This window comes from Ursus arctos, unplaced genomic scaffold (assembly GCF_023065955.2).
Source record: "Ursus arctos isolate Adak ecotype North America unplaced genomic scaffold, UrsArc2.0 scaffold_11, whole genome shotgun sequence".
In the NCBI taxonomy this organism is placed as follows: Eukaryota; Metazoa; Chordata; class Mammalia; order Carnivora; family Ursidae; genus Ursus; species Ursus arctos.
The window spans coordinates 7487236-7509762 of record NW_026622775.1 but is presented as its reverse complement, the minus strand read 5'-3'; the positions used below and the strand labels follow the sequence as shown (position 1 = coordinate 7509762).

Below are 22527 nucleotides of genomic sequence, written 5' to 3'. Positions count from 1 at the left end.
GGGGTAGAAGAATGTTCTGGGTCCTAGGAAATGTCTAATCCAAGAGGACAAAGTCTAGAGGCTGAGGAGATCAGGATATGCTGTGAGATCTTGAGGACCTGAATAGATAAATATCGGTAGTTTTCAAAGATATTTAAGAAATGGAATCAATGTCACTTCAAAATTGATTAAATATTGTTGGAAAGAAATAAGGCGTCTAGCAAAGCCCCAAGAGTTTGGCTTGAGCAAGTATGTGACTTTTAGTGCCAGATATCAATATAAAAAAATACTGATGGAGGCGGTAAATGAGTGCAGGGTTGAAAATGTTCGATGTGAGATGCCTGTGGGATGCAGAACAGAGATATCTAGGAAGAGAGGTTTACACTTGGATGTATGAGTCCAGACTCTGGAAGAAGAACTGCAGGGCCTTTAGTATAAACCGGTATAAGTGCAGCAACAGGCATTCATCCAGTGTGAACACGCAGCAAGAGAGAGAGGAGGCAGAGAGCAGAATGTAGTATATGACGTGGGCAGAGAAAGAGAATATAAAAGGGAAGTGCAGCCAGAGAAGCAGGAGAAAAGTCAGAAATGCATGGTGATTCAGAAACCAAAAAAGAAAATTTGCAGAAGTCAACAGTGTCAAAATTGCAAAGACAGAGAAAGATGAAGTCTAAAAAGTGACCTTTGGATTTGAATAAAGTAATGAGAGGTCATTTTATTGAGTGGAAATATATTTAAAGAATATGCCTCAAGAAGTCCCCAAGGAGAGCTACAAAGATGAAGTGCTTTGCCACATCGACATTAAGAGGCTGGAGCTTGCAGCCTGGAATTAACCGAGTAGGGGTATTTCTGTCTGTTTCTCAGCTGCCTGGCAAGCTGTGCCTTTAGAAGCCCCACCTAGTTCCTGGTGTCCTCCTACCCGTCTCTCTTGCCCACTGGGAAAGAGGAGAGATGAGGGGGGGCAGGGAATCTGGGCTCAAAGGGCTTCGAATGTTTCTTTTTTTTTTTTTAATTAATTTTTTTATTATATTATGTTAGTCACCATACAGTACATCCCCGGTTTCCGATGTAAAGCTCGACGATTCATTAGTTGCGTATAACACCCAGTGCACCATGCAATACGTGCCCTCCTTACTACCCATCACCAGTCTATCCCATTCCCCCACCCCCCTCCCCTCTGAGGCCCTCAGTTTATTTCTCATAGTCCATAGTCTCTCATGTTTCATTCCCCCTTCTGATTACCCCCCCTTTCTTTATTCCTTTCTTCCCCTACTGATCTTCCTAGTTCTTATGTTCCATAGATGAGAGAAATCATATGATAGTTGTCTTTCTCTGCTTGACTTATTTCACTTAGCATTATCTCCTCCAGTGCCGTCCATGTTGCAGAAAATGTTGAGAATTCGTTCTTTCTGATAGCTGAGTAATATTCCATTGTATATATGGACCACAACTTCTTAATCCAGTCATCTGTTGAAGGGCATCTCGGCTCCTTCCACGATTTAGCTATTGTGGACATTGCTGCTATGAACATTGGGGTGCATATGGCCCTTCTCTTCACTACGTCTGTATCTTTGGGGTAAACACTCAGTAGTGCAATGGCTGGATCATAGGGTAGCTCAATTTTTAACTTTTTAAGGGACCTCCACACTGTTTTCCAGAGTGGCTGCACCAACTTGCATTCCCACCAACAATGTAGGAGGGATCCCCTCAAAGGGCTTCGAATGTTTCTGATTAAATAACCTGCAACTTTTGGAGATGTGAGTCAGACCAGATTGATTAATATCTCAGAAGAGATGCTATTCACTCACATTTTATTATCTCTCACAATAACTCAGGGCACGATTTACGGAAGCAAATTTCTAGGTAGAAGTATAGTTATTTTGGAAAATGATGACCTGTAGCATCTAAACTTTAATCAGAGATTAAGTTATTTGGAAGAAGTGGCCAAATAAAAGGACATGTGATGAGGATCTAAGCATTTTTTTTAATAGAAAAGAAAAAAAATTACAAACGGACAAGACTTTTGTTGAAAATTTTGGCATAATTTTAGTGCTTACAGTACACTAATGGGGAATGTATCACAGTGACTAGATGTGCTAGGGTTAAGATTCTAAGCAAAGTTTTCTGGGCAAGCCGATGACACAATATACTTTGAGGTGCTATAGGAGGATACGCAAAGATATGGCAAAAATGAATTAAGTACAACACGTATAGACATAAATGTATGACTGCAGGTGATGGAAATCCAAAAGAATGAGAAACTAATTAGGAAAATATTAGCATACATACCATGTAAAGTTCCCATTCCTATTTCCCTCCTTTTTCCCTTTCTTCAAAACAAAAGAATAAGTTGACTGCAGTAAAAACCATGGTTGAGACTGAAGCAATCAATGCCAGAAAAATCAACTGAGAGTAAGTGTTTCAACTGGTATTTCCATCTATGTTCTCCAGCTCTGCTATGCCTGTTCACTCTAGCACTGAGACTCAACCCTTTCTTTTTCAAATAGCCAGTTATTTGTATGCCAAATAAAGAAAAGGTAAGATTTATCTTCCAAAGACGGCACAGCTGTATTTACCAGACAGCAGCACAGTTTTATTTAACACATTCTACTAGTTTTGTCAAAAAGTAATATAAGTATGTTATATAATAATATAAAAGTCAATATAAAAATATATTTCATATACATAGAAAAAAGGAAAAGGAACAATTAATCTATCACTGTAAGACAACAACCACTTTTAGTATATTTGTGAATTTACATCTATCTATATCTATGTTTTATATATGTATTATGTAGTTCTAAGTATAATAATTAATTGACCCTGAATCTGTTTTTCACTCAGCATTTTCTATGCTGGTACTATTCTTCATCTTGTCTCACAGATATACAGTAGGCACCCCCCATCCTAGGGGGATACATTCCAAGACTATGGATACCTGAAGCATATTGAACCCTATATATACTGTATTTTTCCTATACATACATACATAAAGTTTAATTTATAAATTGGGCACAGGAAGACATTAACAACAACAATAATAAAATACAACAGTTATAACAATATACTGTAATAAAACATGTGAATGTGGTATCTCTCTCTCTCTCTCAAAACACCTTATTGTACAGGCATACCTTTAAGATATTTCAGGTTCAGTTCTAGACCACCACAATAAAATGAATATTGCAATAAAGTGAGTCAAATGAACTTTTTGGTTTCCCAGTGCATATAAAAGTTATGTTTACACTATACCTTAGTCTATTAAGTGTGGAATAGCGTTATGTCTAAAAAAGTGTTCATACCTTAATGAAAAAATACTTTATTGGTAGAAAATGCTAATCATCATCTGAGCTTTCAGTAAGTTGTAATCACTCATCACAGATCACCATAGCAAACATAACAATAACGACAAAGTTTGAAACATTGAGAGATTTACCAAAATGTGACACTGAGACACAAAGTGAGCAAATGTTGCTGGAAAACCAGCACTGACAGACTTGTTTGACACAGGGTTGTCACAAACCTTCAGTTTGTATAAAAACCTCAGTATCTGTAAAGTGCAATAAAGCGGTCACGACAAAATGAGATATGCCTCTACCGTACTCACCGTTCTTCTTGTGCTGATGTGAGCCGATAAAATGCCTATGTGAGGAGATGAAGTGAGGTGAATGATGCAGGCATGTGACGAACTGTCAGAAGGAAGATCATCTGCTTCTGGTGGCGACTGACTGCAGATACCTGAAACCATGGAAAGCAAAACCATGGATAAGGGAGGGACTACTGTACTATAATTCGCTTAACCTTTCCCTTTTGTTAGAATGCTTAGAATTCATTGTTATCATAAATACCTTTATGATAAACATCTTTGTGAATTTTCTCCATATTAAGAATTATATCCTTTTAGAATGGATTCCCTAAAAGAAATGACCAATATGACCATTTTTTTAAGGGCCATTGGCACACTTTATGATTCCTTAATGATCCCTGACCTAGATGATGCTTATGGACCCCTCCTCCTCTCTCACCATTTAGCCCACACCACTCCTCTCTGCCCTTTCAAAGATATTGGTATCTGGGTGAAACAGGCAGAATAGAACTATACTGCTTACTCTGATATGATTTATCCTATGATTTTTTTTTTAGATTTATTTATTTTAGAGAGAGAGAGAGAGAGAGCTGGGGAATGGGCAGAGGGAGAGGGAGAGAATCCTAAGCAGGCTCTATGCTGAGTGCAGAGACTGATGCAGGCTGATGCCATGACCCTGAGATCATGACCTGAGCCAAAATCAAAAGTTGGTCAACCAACTGACTGAGCCACCCAGGCACGCCTATCCTCTCTATGATCCTTATTTCAAAAAATATTGGCTACCTTCTACATACCTTCAATTTTATGGCAATTCATGAGGACTGAAGATATGATAAAATGCTAAAGCATTTTTTATCAACTATTTTGTACATTTATAATTAAGAAATTTCACAAATTGTATTACTAAGTGAGCTGTGTAACCAAGGACCAGTAAGGTTCAAATTTCTGCAGTGGTTCAGAAAATATCCACTTATCACACAAATTAGTTCAATATTTCCAGAACTTTAGCCATTTACATGCCACCTTCACAATTTTTACCATAGCTGCATATTACCTATAAGAGTATTTATTTACTCAGTTCCTTAAAATCAGTAGTAAACACCTCACTTTCTTTCCACTTAACATCATCCTGAGCAATAATATCCATGAAATCATAAATTTTATGAGCTAATTATTTGGTTTTTAAAAATATTTTTATTTATTTATTTATTTACTTCTTTAGAGAAAGTGCATACAAGCAGGGGGAGGGGCAGAGGGAGAAGGAGAGAGAGAATCACAAGCAGACTCTGCCCTGAGCGCAGAGCCTGACACCAGGCTTGATCCCATGACCCTGAGATCATGACCTGAGCCAAAATCAAGAGTCAGATGCTCAACGACCGAGCCATCTAGGTGCCCCAAGCTAATTATATTTTTAATTCACATTAAATGAAGGATAAAACTCAAATTTTCAAAGTTTGGACACATGCCACCTAAAATCAGTAGTTTGTACACCATACTTCGAGAAAATTGTACTAATATACAACTGATATTAAAGCTATGGTCATCTCTTTCTGTTCCTTACACATAGAAGAATAATAGCACCAGATAACAGTCTTATTTTTAAATTTGTCTATCTCACAGAACTCTATAAACACAGGAAATTACAACATCCTGCAAAAATCAACATCACTGTCAATGATAACAAGAAACAAAGAGTCCCCCATATAGAGAGGCAACAGATACAATAACAAAAATATGGCATGAGTTTACATCAAAAGTTTGAATGCACATTCCTATTAAAATTCTTTAAAACATAGGTGCTTAAAATTTCAGGAAAGCATTTTCAATGAACATTTTATGCTAAAAAGCCATCATCATCTGAAATAGATTAAGGGACAGTAAAAGTAGTATGTGTACTGTGTTTGGGGAAATGGGTCAGTGAATTCTTTTGGAATGGGAGAAACCATGGAGTTTCAGAAATATTTTCAAATGAATACATTTATTCTCAAAGAAAATTCCAGGTTCTAAACCCAAACTCAGATCACACAGGACTTAAGGGGAGATTGTTAGAGCTTAATATGTCAGGTGTGCTCATCACACAGTATTATTTTATGTGAGATTTTATAACATCCATCATGACTTACATATGGCTTTAAATATATATATGTGTGTGTGTGTGTATATATATATATATACACACACACGCATATAAGTTTAAAGTAATTATTGGCTCTTTTCTTGAAAGGAATCTACTGAAAGCCTCCTCCCCAGCCAATCTTACAGACAAAATTCACAGGTGTTTATACCTGGCCCTCACTCTTTGTTTTTCTAGGTCATGGTACACTTTCTTCTCAGAAAAGAGACCCCAACTACAAAATACGTTCTTCTCTAGACTGACCACAACATATATCCTGGACAAGCCCTGGAGAGAGCTCCTCGAGAAACCTGTCACCTCAAGCTCTACCTGGGTGAGTGTCCTGCCACCCCCGCCCTGCCATGGGCGTAGCTGCAACCCTCTCACATCCTTCAAAACCCGTTAAAAAGCCCAACCTAACAGAAACTCAGGCCGACATCTCTCTTGATGTCTGGCCCTTGTCCTCCCTTGGAGAGTGAATAAACTCTCTCCTGCTTGTTGCTTTACTCTTTGTGCAATTCTTTGCCCCTCCCATCACCAGCCACCCTAACATTACTCATGCCAGTGAAGGATACTATAAAATTCTGGTGTCTTGTTGGGGAAGAACTTGGAGAATTCATTCATCTCCGGTTCAAAAGGTATTTGAAGTGGAGTAAATTATTGCCAGAACACTTTTAAATGTTTTGTTTCTCTTGAGGCTGCAGGTTGACAGAATTTGGAAGGTGGAGGCAGAAAGAGATAAGCAAATTATTTTGGTCACTGGATATAAAGACTTGACTTGGCATTTGTTTAGGTCCGGTGTGACTCTGAGGTGGTAAATGAGCCTATACCCAGCCCTACCCAAAATTGTGCTCACCATACATGTAATCTGCTGACACCCCATCTAGATGCGGTGCACAGCTTCTGTGGTATAATTACAAATGCTCTATATAGTTCAATTGTATTTGAGGCCAAGGAGGAAAGAGGAGAAACCAAGGAGCATTGGAGAGTATGCTGCAGCATCATGTATGGACTTGAACAGCAACAGTGATTATGTGTAAGGAATTTAAAATGTCCTTAACAAGGAGGTATCAGCCAAAAGCAGATATTGCTTCTCATAAAAGTACTAGCTGTACTAAGTAAAAAGAAAAGGCAGAGGAGACAGAAACAAATATTACAGAGGTGCCATTATGTTGTGACATAAATCCCTCCTTTCTGACCCTGCCTCTGCACTCTCACCCACCTGAAAGTCCCAAACTATTCTAAAGGTCCTAATTTGTGGCTTTCCAAAGTAGTCTAGAGCCCTAATTTCAAATGATAAAATTTGTTAATGAAAGGACTCTTGAATAAAGCATGAAGGAATTTATTTTTTCTAGATGCTTTCTGTCTACATAATGCTTCACCACACCCAGAATTCCTGTCAGTTCTTCCCAAACGAAAAGAGTAATTCTCCACTCTTATCCGTTTCCTGGCAAAATCACTAAGGTCATCATAGAAGTGATGGTCTCTGTTATGATTACCTATGCACTCCAGGCAAAAGTCCCGGAGTTAATTTTTCACGTAAGTAATCACACTTCTTTAATGCTTTAATCAAACATCTTGATTCAGTGACAAAGCCAGATGTTCAACAGCAAGCTCCCTCACATAAAGACTTTGTTACTAAAACCTTCTAAAAAAAACAAACAAAAAACCCCCAAAAATCAACAACAAAAAACCCCTTCTAAAAAACAGGTTCCTTTTCCCCTTCTCCCAGTAACCTAAATTTACTGTTCCTTCCCCTTCCCAACCCTTACCCCCTCTCTGTGGCATTTTTTAGAAGTGCAAGTATTCTTAGAGCTTTAAAGTAATTTAAATGTAGACACGATCAGGAAGTAGAAACAAGGTCACAGTTCAAAACAATACCTTCTTACACATTATGCCACCTTTTGTACCCACATCTACTGTGTTTTGTCATTTAAAGGCTAACGATACTCACCTTTGTCTCGAAGAAGAGGAAAAATACTTTTAAGACCAGCAAAACTAACTCTGAAAAAAGGTTAATTTGAGGACAATCTCCCAGAAATACACTGTTTCTCATAAACAGCCTCGGTTTCAGGAAGTAGAAATTTGAAAGAAAACAGTCTGTCACTGTCTCAGAACCTGATTGTGTAACTTAACTCCGGGACTTCCAAATTTTGCACCATAAGACACACCCCTTTAGGGATGGCTTTAATGAGAGGTATTCTGGGAGTTGTATTACTACAGAGAAGTTTGTTCTTTTAAACAAAGTGCAAGGAAACTCCTTAACTGAATGAAGTCAGAATGGAGAGTCAGTCCCCGAGGGCCAGGGAAAAAGAGCGTCAGCAAGAACAATGAACGTGACATTGTTTTTGATCTATTATCAAAAGAAAAACTCATGTTAGGGTTCTATTTCAAAGTCAGAGTGGTCAACGGTACTAAATGGTGCCAAGAAGTGACAAAGGATGAGGACAGGAAAGTGTCCGCTGGCTTGGCAAGTAGGTCAAAGATAGCTTTAACAAGAACTAATTCAGTGACGTGGTGGCAGAAAGCAGACGGAATATTTTTAAATGCTGAAAAGTAAGATACATAAGAAGAGTAGAAAGAGAATCTTTCCATCTAAGCCTAGATTAAATAAAATATGCACATGGAGCTTATGTTCCGAAGGCGTTATACTTCTGAAGTTACTTCAGGGTTGGAGCAAGATGAGCTCAAGGCTAACTTTACCTTTTTATCATATCATATAATTAATCATATAATAAGCGTGAAAGCCCCAAACAGCAAGGAATAATATTTCTATGGGGTTAATGGCCAGAATGTTATTCTGGAACTTTCCCCCCAGAATTAGGCACTTCGTTGGCAGCACAATTATGGTAAACATAAAGAGAAAACTAGAGATACAGGATAGATGGAGAACTTATTCCAGGTATGGCATTTCTTTAAGGCAATGAGAAAATAAAATTATTGTGTTATAAATTAAATAATGTATAGCTTCTGACCCCTCATTAGTAGTATAAAGTGTTATTTGTTAAGATGCTAGCGATTCCTCAGATCTTAAAAACTAATGAAGAAGCACTAACAAATGCAATGTAAATACTTAAGTATAATATTAAAGGAGGGGGGAGGCTTTTGGGTTTTGTTTTACTTTTTTCCTAAAAATTACACCAGTGAGGAGTACTGTATGATAAAGTTTAGATTCAACAAGGGAAAGATTAATTTACTTGGTTTGGAGGACATGTGAGAGGTAGAAATAATGCACCCCCCAAAATTGGCCCTTTTTTCCTGCTTACAAAGCCTCTAGATCTCATTATTAGGACCAGGATCTATTGGGGACTCTCATAATCCACTGAGATCCTCTAACAAAAAAACTTTATTAGTGTTCTATTGTTGCATAAAAAATTACCACAAATTTAGCAGCATAAAGCAGGACCTATTAAATTGTTCTACAGACAAAATGTAAAATATTTGCAAGTGAAGATGTATTTTATTTTTTTAAAGATTTTATTGAGTTTTTGAGAGAGAGAGAGAGAGAGAGAGCGAGAGCACACACACACACACACACACACACACACACACACACAAGCAGGGGGAGGGAGAGGGACAAGCAGATTCCCTGCTCAGTGTGGAGCCTGACCCGCTGCTCAAACTCACAACCCTGAGACTGAGACCTGTACCAAAATCAAGAATGGGCGCTCAACCAACTGAGTCAACTCAGGCGCCCCACGAAGTTGCATTTTATCATAACTAAAACATGGATGTTATATAATATTTAAGAATTTAGAAGAAAAAATAATAAAGGTTCTATGATATACAAAAACAAGCAAAAAACCCCCAACAACCCAGCACCCATTTATTATTTCCATGTTTCTGTCAGTCAGAAGTCTGAGCACATTATAGTTGAGAATGCTACAATTCTAATCTGAGGCTTAGGGTCTCCTTCAAGTCTCATTCAGATTGTTGGCAGAATTCTAGTTGTAGCACTGAGGTTCCCATTTTCTTGCTAGCTGTTGGCTGGGGACCACTCTTAGCTCCTAGATACCGCCAGTAGTTCCTTGCCACGTGGTCTCCATAGGCAGTTCTTGGCCAACATGAGCTTATGTCTCTGCCTTCCCGAAGGGCTCTGTCCCTTTTAAGGATTTGTGTGATTAGGTGCAGCCCAGCTAGATAATTTCCCTTTGGATTATCTCAAAGACAACTGATTAGAAACCTAGTAATAGAAGTGATAGCCCATCAGAGTCACAGGTTCTGCCCACACTCAAGGGGAGAAGGTTATATCAATTGCGTACACCAGTGGGTGGTATGTTGGGGGCCATCTTAGAATTCTGCTTTCCACAGAACTTTCCCACAGCTGTCTCTGGGGAGGGGCAGAACAGATGGCCCCAAACAGACTGACTCCTCCTCCTCCACCTTCCGGCGCCCTGCCTTTGCAGGCTCTAATTTTCACCTCACCATCTGACCACTCTCTTGGGAGCCTGAATTCTATGGCAGTCTTCCGTCTTATGAGAAATATTGAGGAATTAGAGCATTGAAACCTGTCTCTTGGGAGACTTCTCTTACTTGGCTCTTCTTTTAAAAGCTGTTTTTTTGGGGTGTGTAACCGTAATGCATGCAAATGAGACAAAAGCCAAACAGTATGAAAAAGTACACAGTGAAAATTATTTCCCCTTATGGATCTTCTGTATTCTCTCTCCCAAATTCTTTTTCTCAGAATAATCATTCTGTTTCTTGGGTTTTTTTGCAGATAGTTCATTCATTTACAGACAGGTGTTTTTTTTTTTTTTTTTAAGATTTTATTTTTTATTTATTTGACAGAGATAGAGACAGCCAGCGAGAGAAGGAACACAAGCAGGGGGAGTGGGAGAGGAAGAAGCAGGCTCATAGCGGAGGAGCCTGATGTGGGGCTCGATCCCATAACACTGGGATCACGCCCTGAGCCGAAGGCAGGCGCTTAACGACTGCGTCACCCAGGCGCCCCTACAGACAGGTTTTTTTGTTTTTGTTTTTTTTCTACAAATGGCAGCATTTTTGTTCAGCACTTTGGTTTTTTCTTTAGTAGTGCAACTGGCAGAGCTTTCCACATAAATCTAAGTTGTTCGTTTTAATTTAGTCACTTGACTCAAGCTATAGGGAGGAGGAAGAGAAGTCCACATTAGCTTTCCTTCGTCCCAATCCCAACACTTCAGGCTTCCACTTGTCTCCCATTTAGAGAATATGGAACAAGACTTAAATGAGTTAAATCTCAAGTAATTCTGAGTATTTTCACAGGTTGATAGAAAGCATCAGCCATGAAATGAGGCACTCCTGAGCTGAGTTACCCCAAATCTGAGCATCTGAGCTCGGCAGTGGAGAGTTAGTGAGTGTGTATCCAAGGGGCTTAGAGTGCATTGAACAGAAGGTGGGTTTCATATAACCCAATTACTAGCAAACAACATAAACAAGCAACACTTTTTTTTCCCTATAAGGTATGACTGTATTACCACAAATTAACTTCCTCTGTTTTTGGTCCTAAGTGAAATACAATAGGCTTTCAGGTATATCTGCTTAATTACAGGCTACTGAAAATATCTAAAAACTATTTTTGAGATTCTTTCCATTGAAAAATAGATTGTGGGCATTTTATGTTATTTTCGCATTAAATGATTCATCACTGATATTTCGAGTAGTAAATCCCTCTTTTTTGTATCTACAACATACCTGACTATTGTTTTCTTCTGTTTTGCCTTGATAAACAATTCTAGCCTGACTTTTGGGGTATCCATTTCTCTGAAGGGTTCCTTTTAATCTCTTCCTAAATTGGTAGCCTAGGAATACTTAAAGGGAACAGAAAAATGAAATAATATTCAGCATCATAAATTTTGGTAATTGTTGCATTTTCTTTATTAGTGTTATTAATAACATCTACTACACTCCAATTCTGATATTATTTTATGGTATAGGTTTATGGGTATAGTCAAGTTACATATCTTACCTTCCACATGCTCCAATGTTCTTCAGCTGAAAGAAGACAGTCTGGCTATCTCCACTCCTGAGAAGAGATAATAAATGTTGATGATTAACAAACAAAATTGCAGCCTTACAAGAATTGGCCTCATTTGTAGTTGTACTCTTCCTTCCCCCTGCTTAAGGTTCCTGATTATGCCTGACTAACTCTGAGAGGTCAAAATTTAATCCCTCATAGAATCTCTTTTATCAGATGGGGAAGCAGCAAGTATCAATGCCATTTTATTTATTGTCAATGAAACTGACCTGCAAAAGAGCAACTGTCCTGCAAGTCAGGGTCAGAAGCCAGACAGATGAATGACTTCTATGTGACACCTACCAGAATTGGTGGGTAGATTCCCAACCTCTGGAGTAAGTGGGCCAGTTTGACCTCAGGCACTGCTAGCTTTGTCCTCCCTCCTCTCTTCTACTCCTTATATGGAGTCTCACTCCTACCCCGCTCTCTTCACCTTTAGTTCATTTCAAACCTTCTCCCTGAGGCAGAAAAATACTATATATAAATAAATATATATTTATTTTATTTTATTATTATTATTTTTGGAAGCTACAAAGGACTCCTGGGAGGTTAACTGTTTCTCAATGCACCATGTACCAGCCTGTATTTGTGGAACCCCAGACCCTGGATGTTGAGTGAGGGATCCCTTCAGGTGGATGGGGTGGGAGAGGAAGCCCCTGGACTGGTCTGGTGTAAGGTGAAGGCATCATGGGCAGCCGCGGGCTGATTTGGAACTCTGGGGCACGTTCAAATCCTTTCTCTGCTCTTGCTCCACGTGGCACTTAGCCACTCTCAGGGCCTCAGTTTACTCACCTGCAACGGGGACCTACTCTCCCGACTGTGATGACTAAATGAATAATACGAGCCGTGCACCTGGTTGGTTTGGGAAGTAAGTTCAACTCTCTGCCTACCCCTACCCTGTCTTAGACCAACACTTGAGGTGCGGCGGCGGAAGGGCGGGGAGAGGTGAACGGCCCTCAACGTTGAAGTGATTCTGTTCCCTTTTCAAAATCTAGCTCACTAGCCACATCCTCTTCGGAGGGGCCACCTGTCTGGGGAGGTGAGGTCCCCACCACTGTACTGCGCCTCAGACCCGGCCTGGAAGCTCAGCGAGGCAGTCGGGGGGGCTGGGCTTCCCGTGGATCCGGCGTCCGGGCCGCAGACACCCGGCGGAGGAGGGAGGGTGCGGGCGCGGGTGCGGGCGGGGCCTGAGAACCTCGGCGCTTTCGTCCGGGCTTTATAAAGGCTTTGGGGGTGGCTAGGGGGCGCAGTCGGGCGGGAGTGGGAGGAGAGGTGGCGCGCGCCGGAGGACCAGCGACCCGCAGCAGCCCACTCCCCGGTCCGGTCCCATCTGCCCCCCTCTGCCCCCCTCCGCCCCCCTCCACCCCCCAATTCGGCCCCGCCCCCTTGGCTCGCGCCCGCCCTCTCCCTCCCGCAGGAGCTGCGGCGGGGTCAGCTGGCGCTTTCTAGTGTGGGTGAGGACGCCGGGCGCGGGGCGGTGGGCGGTGACCGTCCCCCGACTCCAGCCTCCGCGGGGTGGCCTCCATTAGTCTCGTGCGGAGCCCGGAAAGCGAAGCCGCTCTGGGAAGATAGTTCACCGACTCCCGGGCCGCAAGGTACCTGGCGGGCTGCGGTCTGGGGGTGGAGCGGGGAGTGTGTCTTGTCTGTTCATCGCCCCGCGAGGGAAGGCTTGTCGAGGAGTCCTTGGCGGTGCTCTGTAGAAAGTCACACCCACTGCTCGGCGGGCTCGGCGCACAGGCGCGCTCGAACAATTCGATACGGCGTGGCCCCAGCGTTAGAAAACAGGCATATTTATAAACGCGAGGGGGAGTAATGAAAGGAAATGCCGGAGATGGGGTGTGTTTTCTTTATAATTTTCCTTGCTTTGCAATAGGTTCCCCCCCGCCCCGCCTCTAATCAGAGAACAAAAAAGAATTCCATTTGTCAAGTGTAGCTCCCAGAGCAATTGTGCGTGAATCCCCTCGGCGTCCCCCAGGAGATTTTTCTGCGGTTCCTCGGGCTCCCTGGAGCTCCGGGTTCTCTGCTGAGGGTTCTTCTGGACCTGCCCTCCTTGCCTCAGTGGTTCGTTAGGAAAACATAGTAATCTCCTGTTTACTGGGACTTTCCCCAGCTTTCAGATTGAAAGGAGGAATTTCCCAAATCCTCCGGAAGCCAGAACCCACGCTGTACCTCGTAGCGGATCTGCACAGCCTCCCAGAAGCTGGACTGTGCAGATCCGATTGGGTGCAGGTTAATCGGGGAGAGTGGACGAAGACACTATCTCTGAAAAAAGTGAGTTCTCTTAGGGTTTTCCTCCTGCTCTTTTTGGCTTTCACGACTCCTTTTGCGAAACTAATTATTTAAGAATTGATTCTGCTGCACAGTAGTAGAGTTCACAGAAGTTTTCGAAGCCACACTGGGGATGATGACCGGCGAGGGAACTTAGGAGGATAACCCTGTCTTTTGCTGTGCTTCGGGTTTCCCTTCCCTCCTGTTAGCTCAGTGTTGGGTGTGGGTCAGGGAGAGAGCCTTTGAAAAAAGGCTACTTGCAACAAGGCAAAGACATTAACTTTCTCTCGAGATTATCCATAGGGTGGGAGCTGAGGAGGGATGAAAGTAAACCTTTAGAATACCTTCCCTAACACATGACCCAGAACAAAGTCTATTATTTCAGTAGATCTTACCTTAAAAAACAAACTTAAAGCATGAGAATCCTCTTGGCATGCATGACTACCCAGGGGCACCAAACTTTCTGTTAAACTGCTTGGACACCTGGCTCCTCCTTTGAGCAAAAATATCTGTCTTTTTGTTCATGACAGTTGAGGTCCAAACAGCCTTTTTGCAAGTTCAGGGTAGTATGTCTCTTTACCGGCTTTGCCCAGCTTTGGGGGGGGGGGGGTAGCTGGTGTGTGTGTGTGTGTGTGTGTGTGTGTGTGTGTGTGTGTCTATGAGAGAGAGAGAGAAGGAGAGAAAGAGGCAGGGGTGCGGAGTGTGGGAGTGTGAGCAGACTTAGCATGCTTTTGCACATAACACCTCTATACAGATCTATCCTTATTTCCTTTGAGAGGCGTCAGAAGGCAACCTCAGAGTCTAACCCTTCTCTTGCCAGCTCGAGACTCCCAGGTAAGTGTGTACTTCCTTCCTGGTGTCTAGCAAAGGAGAGGTTTACTCTTCTTCCGACGCTCAAGAATGGAGCACTCACCTTTTGTATTATGCTTTCTGTGATAAAGTTCTTGATAGCAGGGTTCATTTACTCATTTTCATTTCTATATATTTATTTATTGTAGTTAATATGTGAATATAGCTGTTACTGTGTATCAGACATCACCACAGTGTTTTACAGCTTTTTCTTTAAGTAAGCTCTATACCCATCATGGAGCTAGAACTCACGACACTGAGATCAGGAGTTGCCTGCTCTACTGACTGAGCCAGCCAGGCAAACCCTGTTTTACAATTTTTTGACGTCAGATATCACAGTTTATCCCTTTAATACTTTGCTAATCTCCACCTCCATTTAATTCCATAAAAATCAGATGGTTTGTAATTTTGTAAAGAAAATATTTGTTAAATGCTTGATTAGATATTAAGTACACATGGTATACAATTTCAAAGGTATAGAATGTGCAGTGAGGTCTCCTTTCCACATTAGATATTAAGTACACATGGTATACAATTTCAAAGGTATAGAATGTGCAGTGAGGTCTCCTTTCCACCCTGACCCCAGGTTCCCTCTCCAGAGGTAACCACCATTACTGCTATATAAGCTCATTGTTCTTCTATCTTTGATAACATGTCAAACGTTTCAAAAAGCTGCTTTTAAGCATTCGCACACTAGTGATTTTTTTTTTTTTTAAGATCTACCGGGGCACCTGGTTGGCTCCGTTAAGCGTCTGCCTTGGGCTCAGGTCGTGATCCCAAGTCCCCTCATCTGGGCTCCCTGCTCAGTGGGAAGTTTCCCTCTCCTTCTCCCTCTGCCTGCTGCTCCCCGTGCTCATGCTCCCTCTCTCTCACTTTTTCTCTCTCTCTCTCAAATAAATAAATAAAATCTTCAAAAGAATACCTACCAATTTTAGTTTATTTTAGGGCTTTTGTTAGTTTCAGTCTTTCCTGTCTTTCTACTGACCACTCAGAAATGGCAGAGATTCAGGCCACTTTGTAGAGGGAACTTGCAGCTGTGGAAATTAACAGATTATTTTCTCAGTTCCTTGAGATGAGAGACCATGATTTATTCAACTTTGGAGCACCCCAAACAACCTGCCACAATTACTAGTGAGTCCTGGGTCCATGCTAATACCCATACATGCAGACTTAGGGGTAACTAATACAGTAACCTGCTGCTTCAGAGCCTCTTTCTCTTGTGAGGCAGCAGTAACAGTGTATTTCCTTCCCCAACACTAGATTCTAGGTTGGTGTCTTGCTGGTTTTAGTACACTTCCATGGCCCTCCTCTCTACAGATTAACTGCTATAGTTTGCGGGGTAACTGGTAACAGGAAGCAGTTATTTGTTGTGGGGAAGAGAAGGGGTATTTCTGTTTTGTTTGAATCCTGCCTTTGATACTGGCTTTGTGACCTGGGCTACTTAGATAAACCCTCCAAGACTTAGCTCCCTCATCTGTGAAGGGTGATTCATAGGGTTATTCTGAAGATGAGACAATATGTGTAAATGGCTAACACTGTACCTGGAACGTGAGGGGCATACAGTAAGTAGTAACCCTGTTAACTGTCAGGGTTTGCAGTCATTTCGTACCTTTGTTGGATACGTGGATACGTGGATGTGTGTCAGCCCAGGCTATGCTAGGGCTCGGGAACAAATGACTTGAAAAAAAGGTGTGATTTCTTGCCATATTACATGTCCTTTTTGGCTCTGTCTTTGGCCCTCCCTTCTGGGATGGAGGCTGAGCTGGTTTTGGGGACTGCCAATGTGGCAGAGGCCAAGAGGATTGGTGGAACTACACAGTGGCTTTCAAAGCGTCTGCTTGGAAACAAGCTTCTATGTCACTTCCGTTCATGTTTCATTGACATGGTTGTCAATGAAGTGGGAAGTATCATCCTCTAAAGGAGCAAGGCCTGGTAAGGAGGGGCAGTTTGACAGTACAGTCCACCTCAGTGTGAGAAAGTCACAATTCTGAGAGTCACAATTGCAATCCCAAAAGTTTGTCAAACCCTGAGAGTTGATTCACACCAAGACACTTGTAGCCACTGATTCGATAAACCAGAATGCCAGTTTTTTTCCCTTGCTGTGAATAATGTATCTACCCTGAGAACTAGGCGTAAGAGCTTGTATGGGGCAAACGTTTCTTGGTGGTAGATTTCTCGAAAGAATGAATTCTAAACTAATTAATTATAGGAAGAACACAAAACAAAATTTGGGTGTTACCAAAAGACTATCCAGAATACACCATGGTTTTTAATCCAGTTCTCCTTTTGGAACTCTTATTGTCCAAAGTCCAAGAATGAACTAGAGTGATGGCAGTGTATCCTAGACAAGGCTGAGATCACTGACAGATACTTGCCCCTCCTTTTTAGGTTCTTTACTTGTTAACAGCTAATTATTTTCTTGTCAACCACTAATCGTATCATCTGATGATTTGTTATAATTATTCTCTTTAATGCTGTCAACTTCTTGAATAACGAGACTTTATTATCATAATTAAATCACAATTCTACCCATTGTGTGTTAATTCTCGCTGCCTTGGTTTCATAATAATTTTTTACCATCCTTGGCCATGATTTTAACGGTTCCTCTCACTTTGCTGCTTGTAGCTGGGCATGTCCTGTCTGCTTGGGTAATGTGATATGATGTAATAATGTCCAAAAATAATATATGACAAGTAAATTTAAAATTAAAGATATATTTCCAAATCAATAAAAAAGAAATTTGCTTAGCTACATCATTTATTGAAAAATTGAATAAATTGAAAGTTTGATTTTTAGCACTCATTCATATGTGGAATTTAAGAAGCAAAACAGATGAACATAGGGGAAGGAAGGAAAGATAAAATAAGATGAAAATAGAGAGGGAGGCAAACCATAAGAGACGCTGAACTCTAGGAAACAAACTGAGGGTTTGCTGGAGGGGAGGTGGGTGGGGGGAAGGGACAATTGGGTGATAGGCATTAAGGAGGGCACTTGATGTAAATGAACACTGGGTGTTATATGCAAATGATGAATCACTAAATTCTGTCCCTGAAAGTAGTAATATAGTATATGTTAACTAAATTGAATTTAAATAAAGAATTTAATGAAAAAAAATAGCACCATAACTGCAAAACAGGAGGAAAGATTGTATTTTAAAAATAAATAGCAGCAAGCATAGAAAGAAAAGGAAAGCATTCTGTTTTTTTTTTTAACCAGCATAATAATTCTGATACCAACATCTAATATAGATGGCAAATGAAACCACAAATCAACTTCATTTAAGATTCTTGATTTCCAAACCCTAAACAGTTTTTAAGGAATGCAGGGCATCACTGTATTGGTGTAATTTATCACCATGCTAGATTAAAGGGATTCTGTGTAGCCGTTCAAATATAAGGTATATGTATATGTGTGGATATGGAAACAAATGACCCATTTGTATTAATTTAAGAATGCAAGGTCTAGAACTAAATACAGTATGTTCCTGTTTGTGTAAGAAAAAATTTTCTCTATGTGTAGAAACATAGGTGTTTGTGTCTATGAGCACACACATAGTTATGCTTGTTGTATACAAGAAAATTTCTGTAAGGATAAAAGCAACTTTTACAGTGGTTGACTCTAGAAGGATTAGGGTGGAGGGAAGATACTCTTTAAAAATCCTTTTTTACTGTATCAATTTTTAAATTGTGTTTATTTAATTCTTTTAAAATAAATTAGTTTTAAAATGGCAGTTCTGTGTCAGAATAATATCCCCAAGATTTTGGTAATTATTTCTCCTATCCTGTTATAATACTTTACTACACTGGTTATTAAAGGTGCATATAGGCAAGTGTAGGTGGAGGGCACCACAGGGCCGCCAAGAACTCTAGAGGGATGCTGTTAACTCTAAATGGCAGTTAGAATGTGGTTAATGACAGTTTGTTCAGTCATTAGGAACGATTGATAAAAATAAATAATTCCAGCAGGAGTACAGACTATGATATTTAGAACTGACTTATGTAATGTCTAATTTTACAAGTATAAAACTTTTAAAGCACTTACTGTTTTTTTTAGTATAGTTGATATACAAGGTTACATTAGTTTCAGCTGTACAGCATAGCTATTCAACTTCTCTATACTTATGCTCACCACAAGTGTAGCTACCATCTGTCACAATACAATACTATTACAGTATCATTGACCGTATTTCCTATGCTGTGCCTGTTATTCCTGTGATTTACTCATTTATAACTGGAAGCCTGTATCTCCCACTCCCCTTCACTCATTTTGCCCAGCACTCTGCTCCCCCCCAACCATCAATTTGTTCTCTATTTGCAGGTTATATTCTGCTTTTTATTTATCTATCCATTTGTTTTTAGATTCCACATATAAGTATAATCATATGGTATTTGTCTTTCTCAGTCTGACTTAATTTCATTTAGCATAATACTTTCTAGGTTCATCCTAGTTGTCGGAAATGGCACAGTCTCATCCCTTTTTATGGCCACAAAATATTCCTCTGTGTGTGTGTGTATGTGTGTGTATGTATGTATGTATGTGTGTATGTATGTATGTGTGTGTATGTATGTATGTGTGTGTATGTGTGTATGTGTGTGTATGTATGTATGTGTGTATGTGTGTGTGTGTGTGTGTGTGTACTACATCTTCTTTATTCGTCTATTGATGGACACTTAGCTTGCTTCCCTATCTTAGCTAAGCATTTATTTTATTTAACCTTTTACCTACTAGGAATCTAAGTGAGGATATAAAGAATAATGTTGCAATTGTTTGTTTATAATTTTTAAATTTCTTTAATCAGGTTTTACAATTTATAATACATCTAATTATAATTTAGTTAATAAACTGTAGGTTTTCTTTATGTGTATATCCTCTGAGGGCATTCAAACCACCCTGATTTTAAAAATTATAGCTGTCATATTTTCTCTGGGCCAAGTCACTCTATTTAAATGAGAAAGGAACTGAAGTTTTTTTATGCCCCTGCCAAATCACTTATTATCAACAAGCATTCCTTGTTATTGTCTAGATTGTATGTATGGTCTTATTGTCAAACTAGAAGTGAAAAATAGAGATAGAAAAAGTAATACACCAGGGGCGCCTGGGTGGCTCAGTCATTAAGCATCTGTCTTCAGCTCAGGTCATGATCCCGAGGTCCTGGGATCCAGCCCCGCATTGGGCTCCCTGCTCAGCGGGAAGCCCGCTTCTCCCTCTCCCACTCCCTCTGTTTGTGTTCCCTCTCTCCCTCTGTCAAATAAAAAAATAAAATCTTTAAAAAAAAAGAAAAAGAAAAAGTAATATACTAGATCTCATGGGACTTGCTGTAAAATTTCACATATGTGCTAGTTAATTGAGTATTCTATATATTGTCTTCTTAAAGTCTAAATAAATCACCTATCAGAAGATTTTCATCAAAATATTAGAATTAAAGATTTCAATGCCTGAAAAATGGGAATGAACTAACATGCTGGTTTAATTGTTGCAGGCAGGTCAGATTCTGAGACACATCATGACCAGTTTCGAAGATGCTGATACTGAAGAGACAGTGACTTGTCTCCAGATAACTGTTTACCATCCTGGCCAGCTGCAAAGTGGAATATTCCAATCAATAAGGTTTTATAACCGAGAAAAACTTCCCTCCAGCGAAGTGGTGAAATTTGGCCGAAATTCCAACATCTGTCATTATACCTTTCAGGACAAACAGGTTTCCCGAGTTCAGTTTTCTCTGCAGCTGTTTAAAAAGTTTGATAGTTCAGTTCTCTCTTTTGAAATTAAAAATATGAGTAAGAAGACCAGTCTGCTTGTGGACAACAAGGAGCTGTGCTACCTAAATAAAATAGACCTGCCTTACAAGTGCATGGTCAGATTTGGTGAGTATCAGTTCCTGATAGAGAAGGAAGATGGAGAGTCATTAGAATTTTTTGAGACTCAGTTTATTTTGTCTCCAAGATCACTCTTGCAAGAAAACAACTGGCCACTACAGAAGCCCATACCTGAGTATGGTAGTTACTCAACGTGTTCCACCCAAAACGCTTCTCCTACAGAAATGGATGAAAATGAATTGTGAACACAGAAGGCTAAGAGGAGGATCATGAAGGATGAAGAAATCTGTAGACATTTTATGGATACTTCACAGTTTATTAGTATATTACTGTCATCAGTTGTTAAATTTGGGATCTCTTATTATCATTTTGGAGTCTTTAAATTGTGTTAGTCATCAATTTAGTCATCTGTTGCATTCCTAGATGTATTTAGGAATTATTAAGTGTATTCCTAAGAATTATGAGGTGTATTTAAGTGTATATCTGTGAGGTTTAATGTACAAGAAGTATCCGTGGTGATGAAGGAATAGTGTTCTCAGTAAGGTTATATTATTTTCTTTTTATGCTTGCTTTTAGTCCTATGTTTTGCCTTGTAAGGAACCATCTCTTGGTTTGGTCATATTATTTCACAAGCAGCCATTTGTTTTCAAGGTCAAGGCTATGGGCGTGTTGTTGCTGGTGGTGTAGCCTGTTGGTACTTGCAGTACTGGATTGCTAGCGTAATGTATTTTGGAGTAGTGTCAATGCATCATTGTGGTTTTAATATAGAAAGCCCTATTTGAGCAATAATACCTTTTCTATGATTTCTTTTCTGTAGAATAATTGTGTCTATTTCCAAAAATACAGTTCTCCTTGTGTATAGCTAGCATATAAAACCAGTATTTTGGACATTTTAATGAACCAGTGCTATGTTTAGAATTCTTTTTCAGTTTTCTTACCAAATATTAATTTGACTTTTATGTACCACGCATTTTTAAATTCCATGAATTCGAAATTTTAACAGCATCCATGCATATAATAAAGTCAGTTTAATTCTGTAACCATGTGCTTTGAAACTCTTTCTGAAGAAAGGAAGGAACAGTTCTTAGATTGCTTACTCTAAGGGAGGAGTGCCAGGGGCCTCAGGTAGAGGCCGTGGCTGGGGATTAATATGCCTCTAGCTCTGCCCCTCAATGCATATTGGCTCCAGTTCTCCTTGTTCCTCACTCCATGTGGTGGCACATGGCCTCCAGTAGTTCCTGTGATACCACATTCCTTGGTTTCCTGCTTCCCTCCTGAATCTGCTTCTTTGGACACTTTCTCTACCCCTGACCTCCAAATATCAACACCTAGTTGGGCTTCTCTGCCCCTGTGCTTCCCCAGGGTGATCTTACCTACTGTAATGACTTAAAATGCCACTTACCTACTAATGACTTCTAAACTTGTACCTAGACCTCTTTTCTGAACTACAGACATATATCCCATTACCTTCTTGATGTCTTCATTTAAATTTCATAAACACCTCAAATTTAACTTCTAAAACAGAACTCTTAATTTCCTTCACCTTTCTAAATCTGTTCCTCCCACTGCGTTTATCAAGTTAGAAACTAAAAAGTTATTGTCAAGTGTGGTTGTAGCTGCTAGGTTGGCTGTCACATTTCCATAGATTTAACCAGCAAGGAGACAATGAGCTCAAATAGACTTAGTTTATTACTTAGACAGATATCAAAAGCAAGATCAGCATGGAGTCACTGTTCCACATCCCTGGTCCCTAGGGATGTCCTTTGGACATTGGACCAGGAAGGCCAAATGACACAAAAATGGAGGGCGGCTCTGTTGTTGAAGAGCCAACTCTAAGCCATAGCCAAGCAGTTTTATTAGCTACATATGTAGTGAATGGGAGTGAGGTGGAAATCCCTGCGTCACCAGAACTAGGGAGTTAGAT

General features: G+C 40.2%; 2 protein-coding genes across 10 annotated transcripts in view; one reads left to right on the top strand and one right to left on the bottom strand.

The window, feature by feature from the left end:
* ALPK1 (alpha kinase 1) overlaps positions 1-13465 on the bottom strand; it is a 121203-nt gene extending 107738 nt beyond the window's left edge. For 3 of the 8 annotated variants that reach the window (XM_026499193.4, XM_026499198.4, XM_044384251.3), the window contains exons 1-2: positions 7633-7935; positions 3587-3717 (exon numbers count right to left, since the gene is read on the bottom strand). The gene's annotated coding sequence lies outside the window, so the exon portion shown is untranslated. Of the gene's footprint in view, positions 1-3586; positions 3718-7632; positions 7936-11622; positions 11680-13269 lie in introns of those variants that run through there. The other 5 variants (XM_026499194.4, XM_048212176.2, XM_048212177.2 and 2 more) reach the window with 3 other exon arrangements.
* On the top strand, positions 12923-21640 carry TIFA (TRAF interacting protein with forkhead associated domain). Of its 2 annotated transcripts, XM_026499205.4 has the most exons (3): positions 12923-13265; positions 13781-13941; positions 20267-21640. In XM_026499205.4, exon 3 carries the CDS (start codon positions 20291-20293, stop codon positions 20846-20848), a length of 558 nt encoding a protein of 185 aa, XP_026354990.1. In that variant the 5' UTR covers positions 12923-13265; positions 13781-13941; positions 20267-20290; the 3' UTR covers positions 20849-21640. The 2 variants fall into 2 exon arrangements, with proteins under 2 accessions (XP_026354990.1, XP_026354989.1); XM_026499204.4 differs by lacking the exon at positions 13781-13941 and having other exon boundaries at positions 13052-13265.
* Positions 21641-22527: the final 887 nt, after the last annotated feature.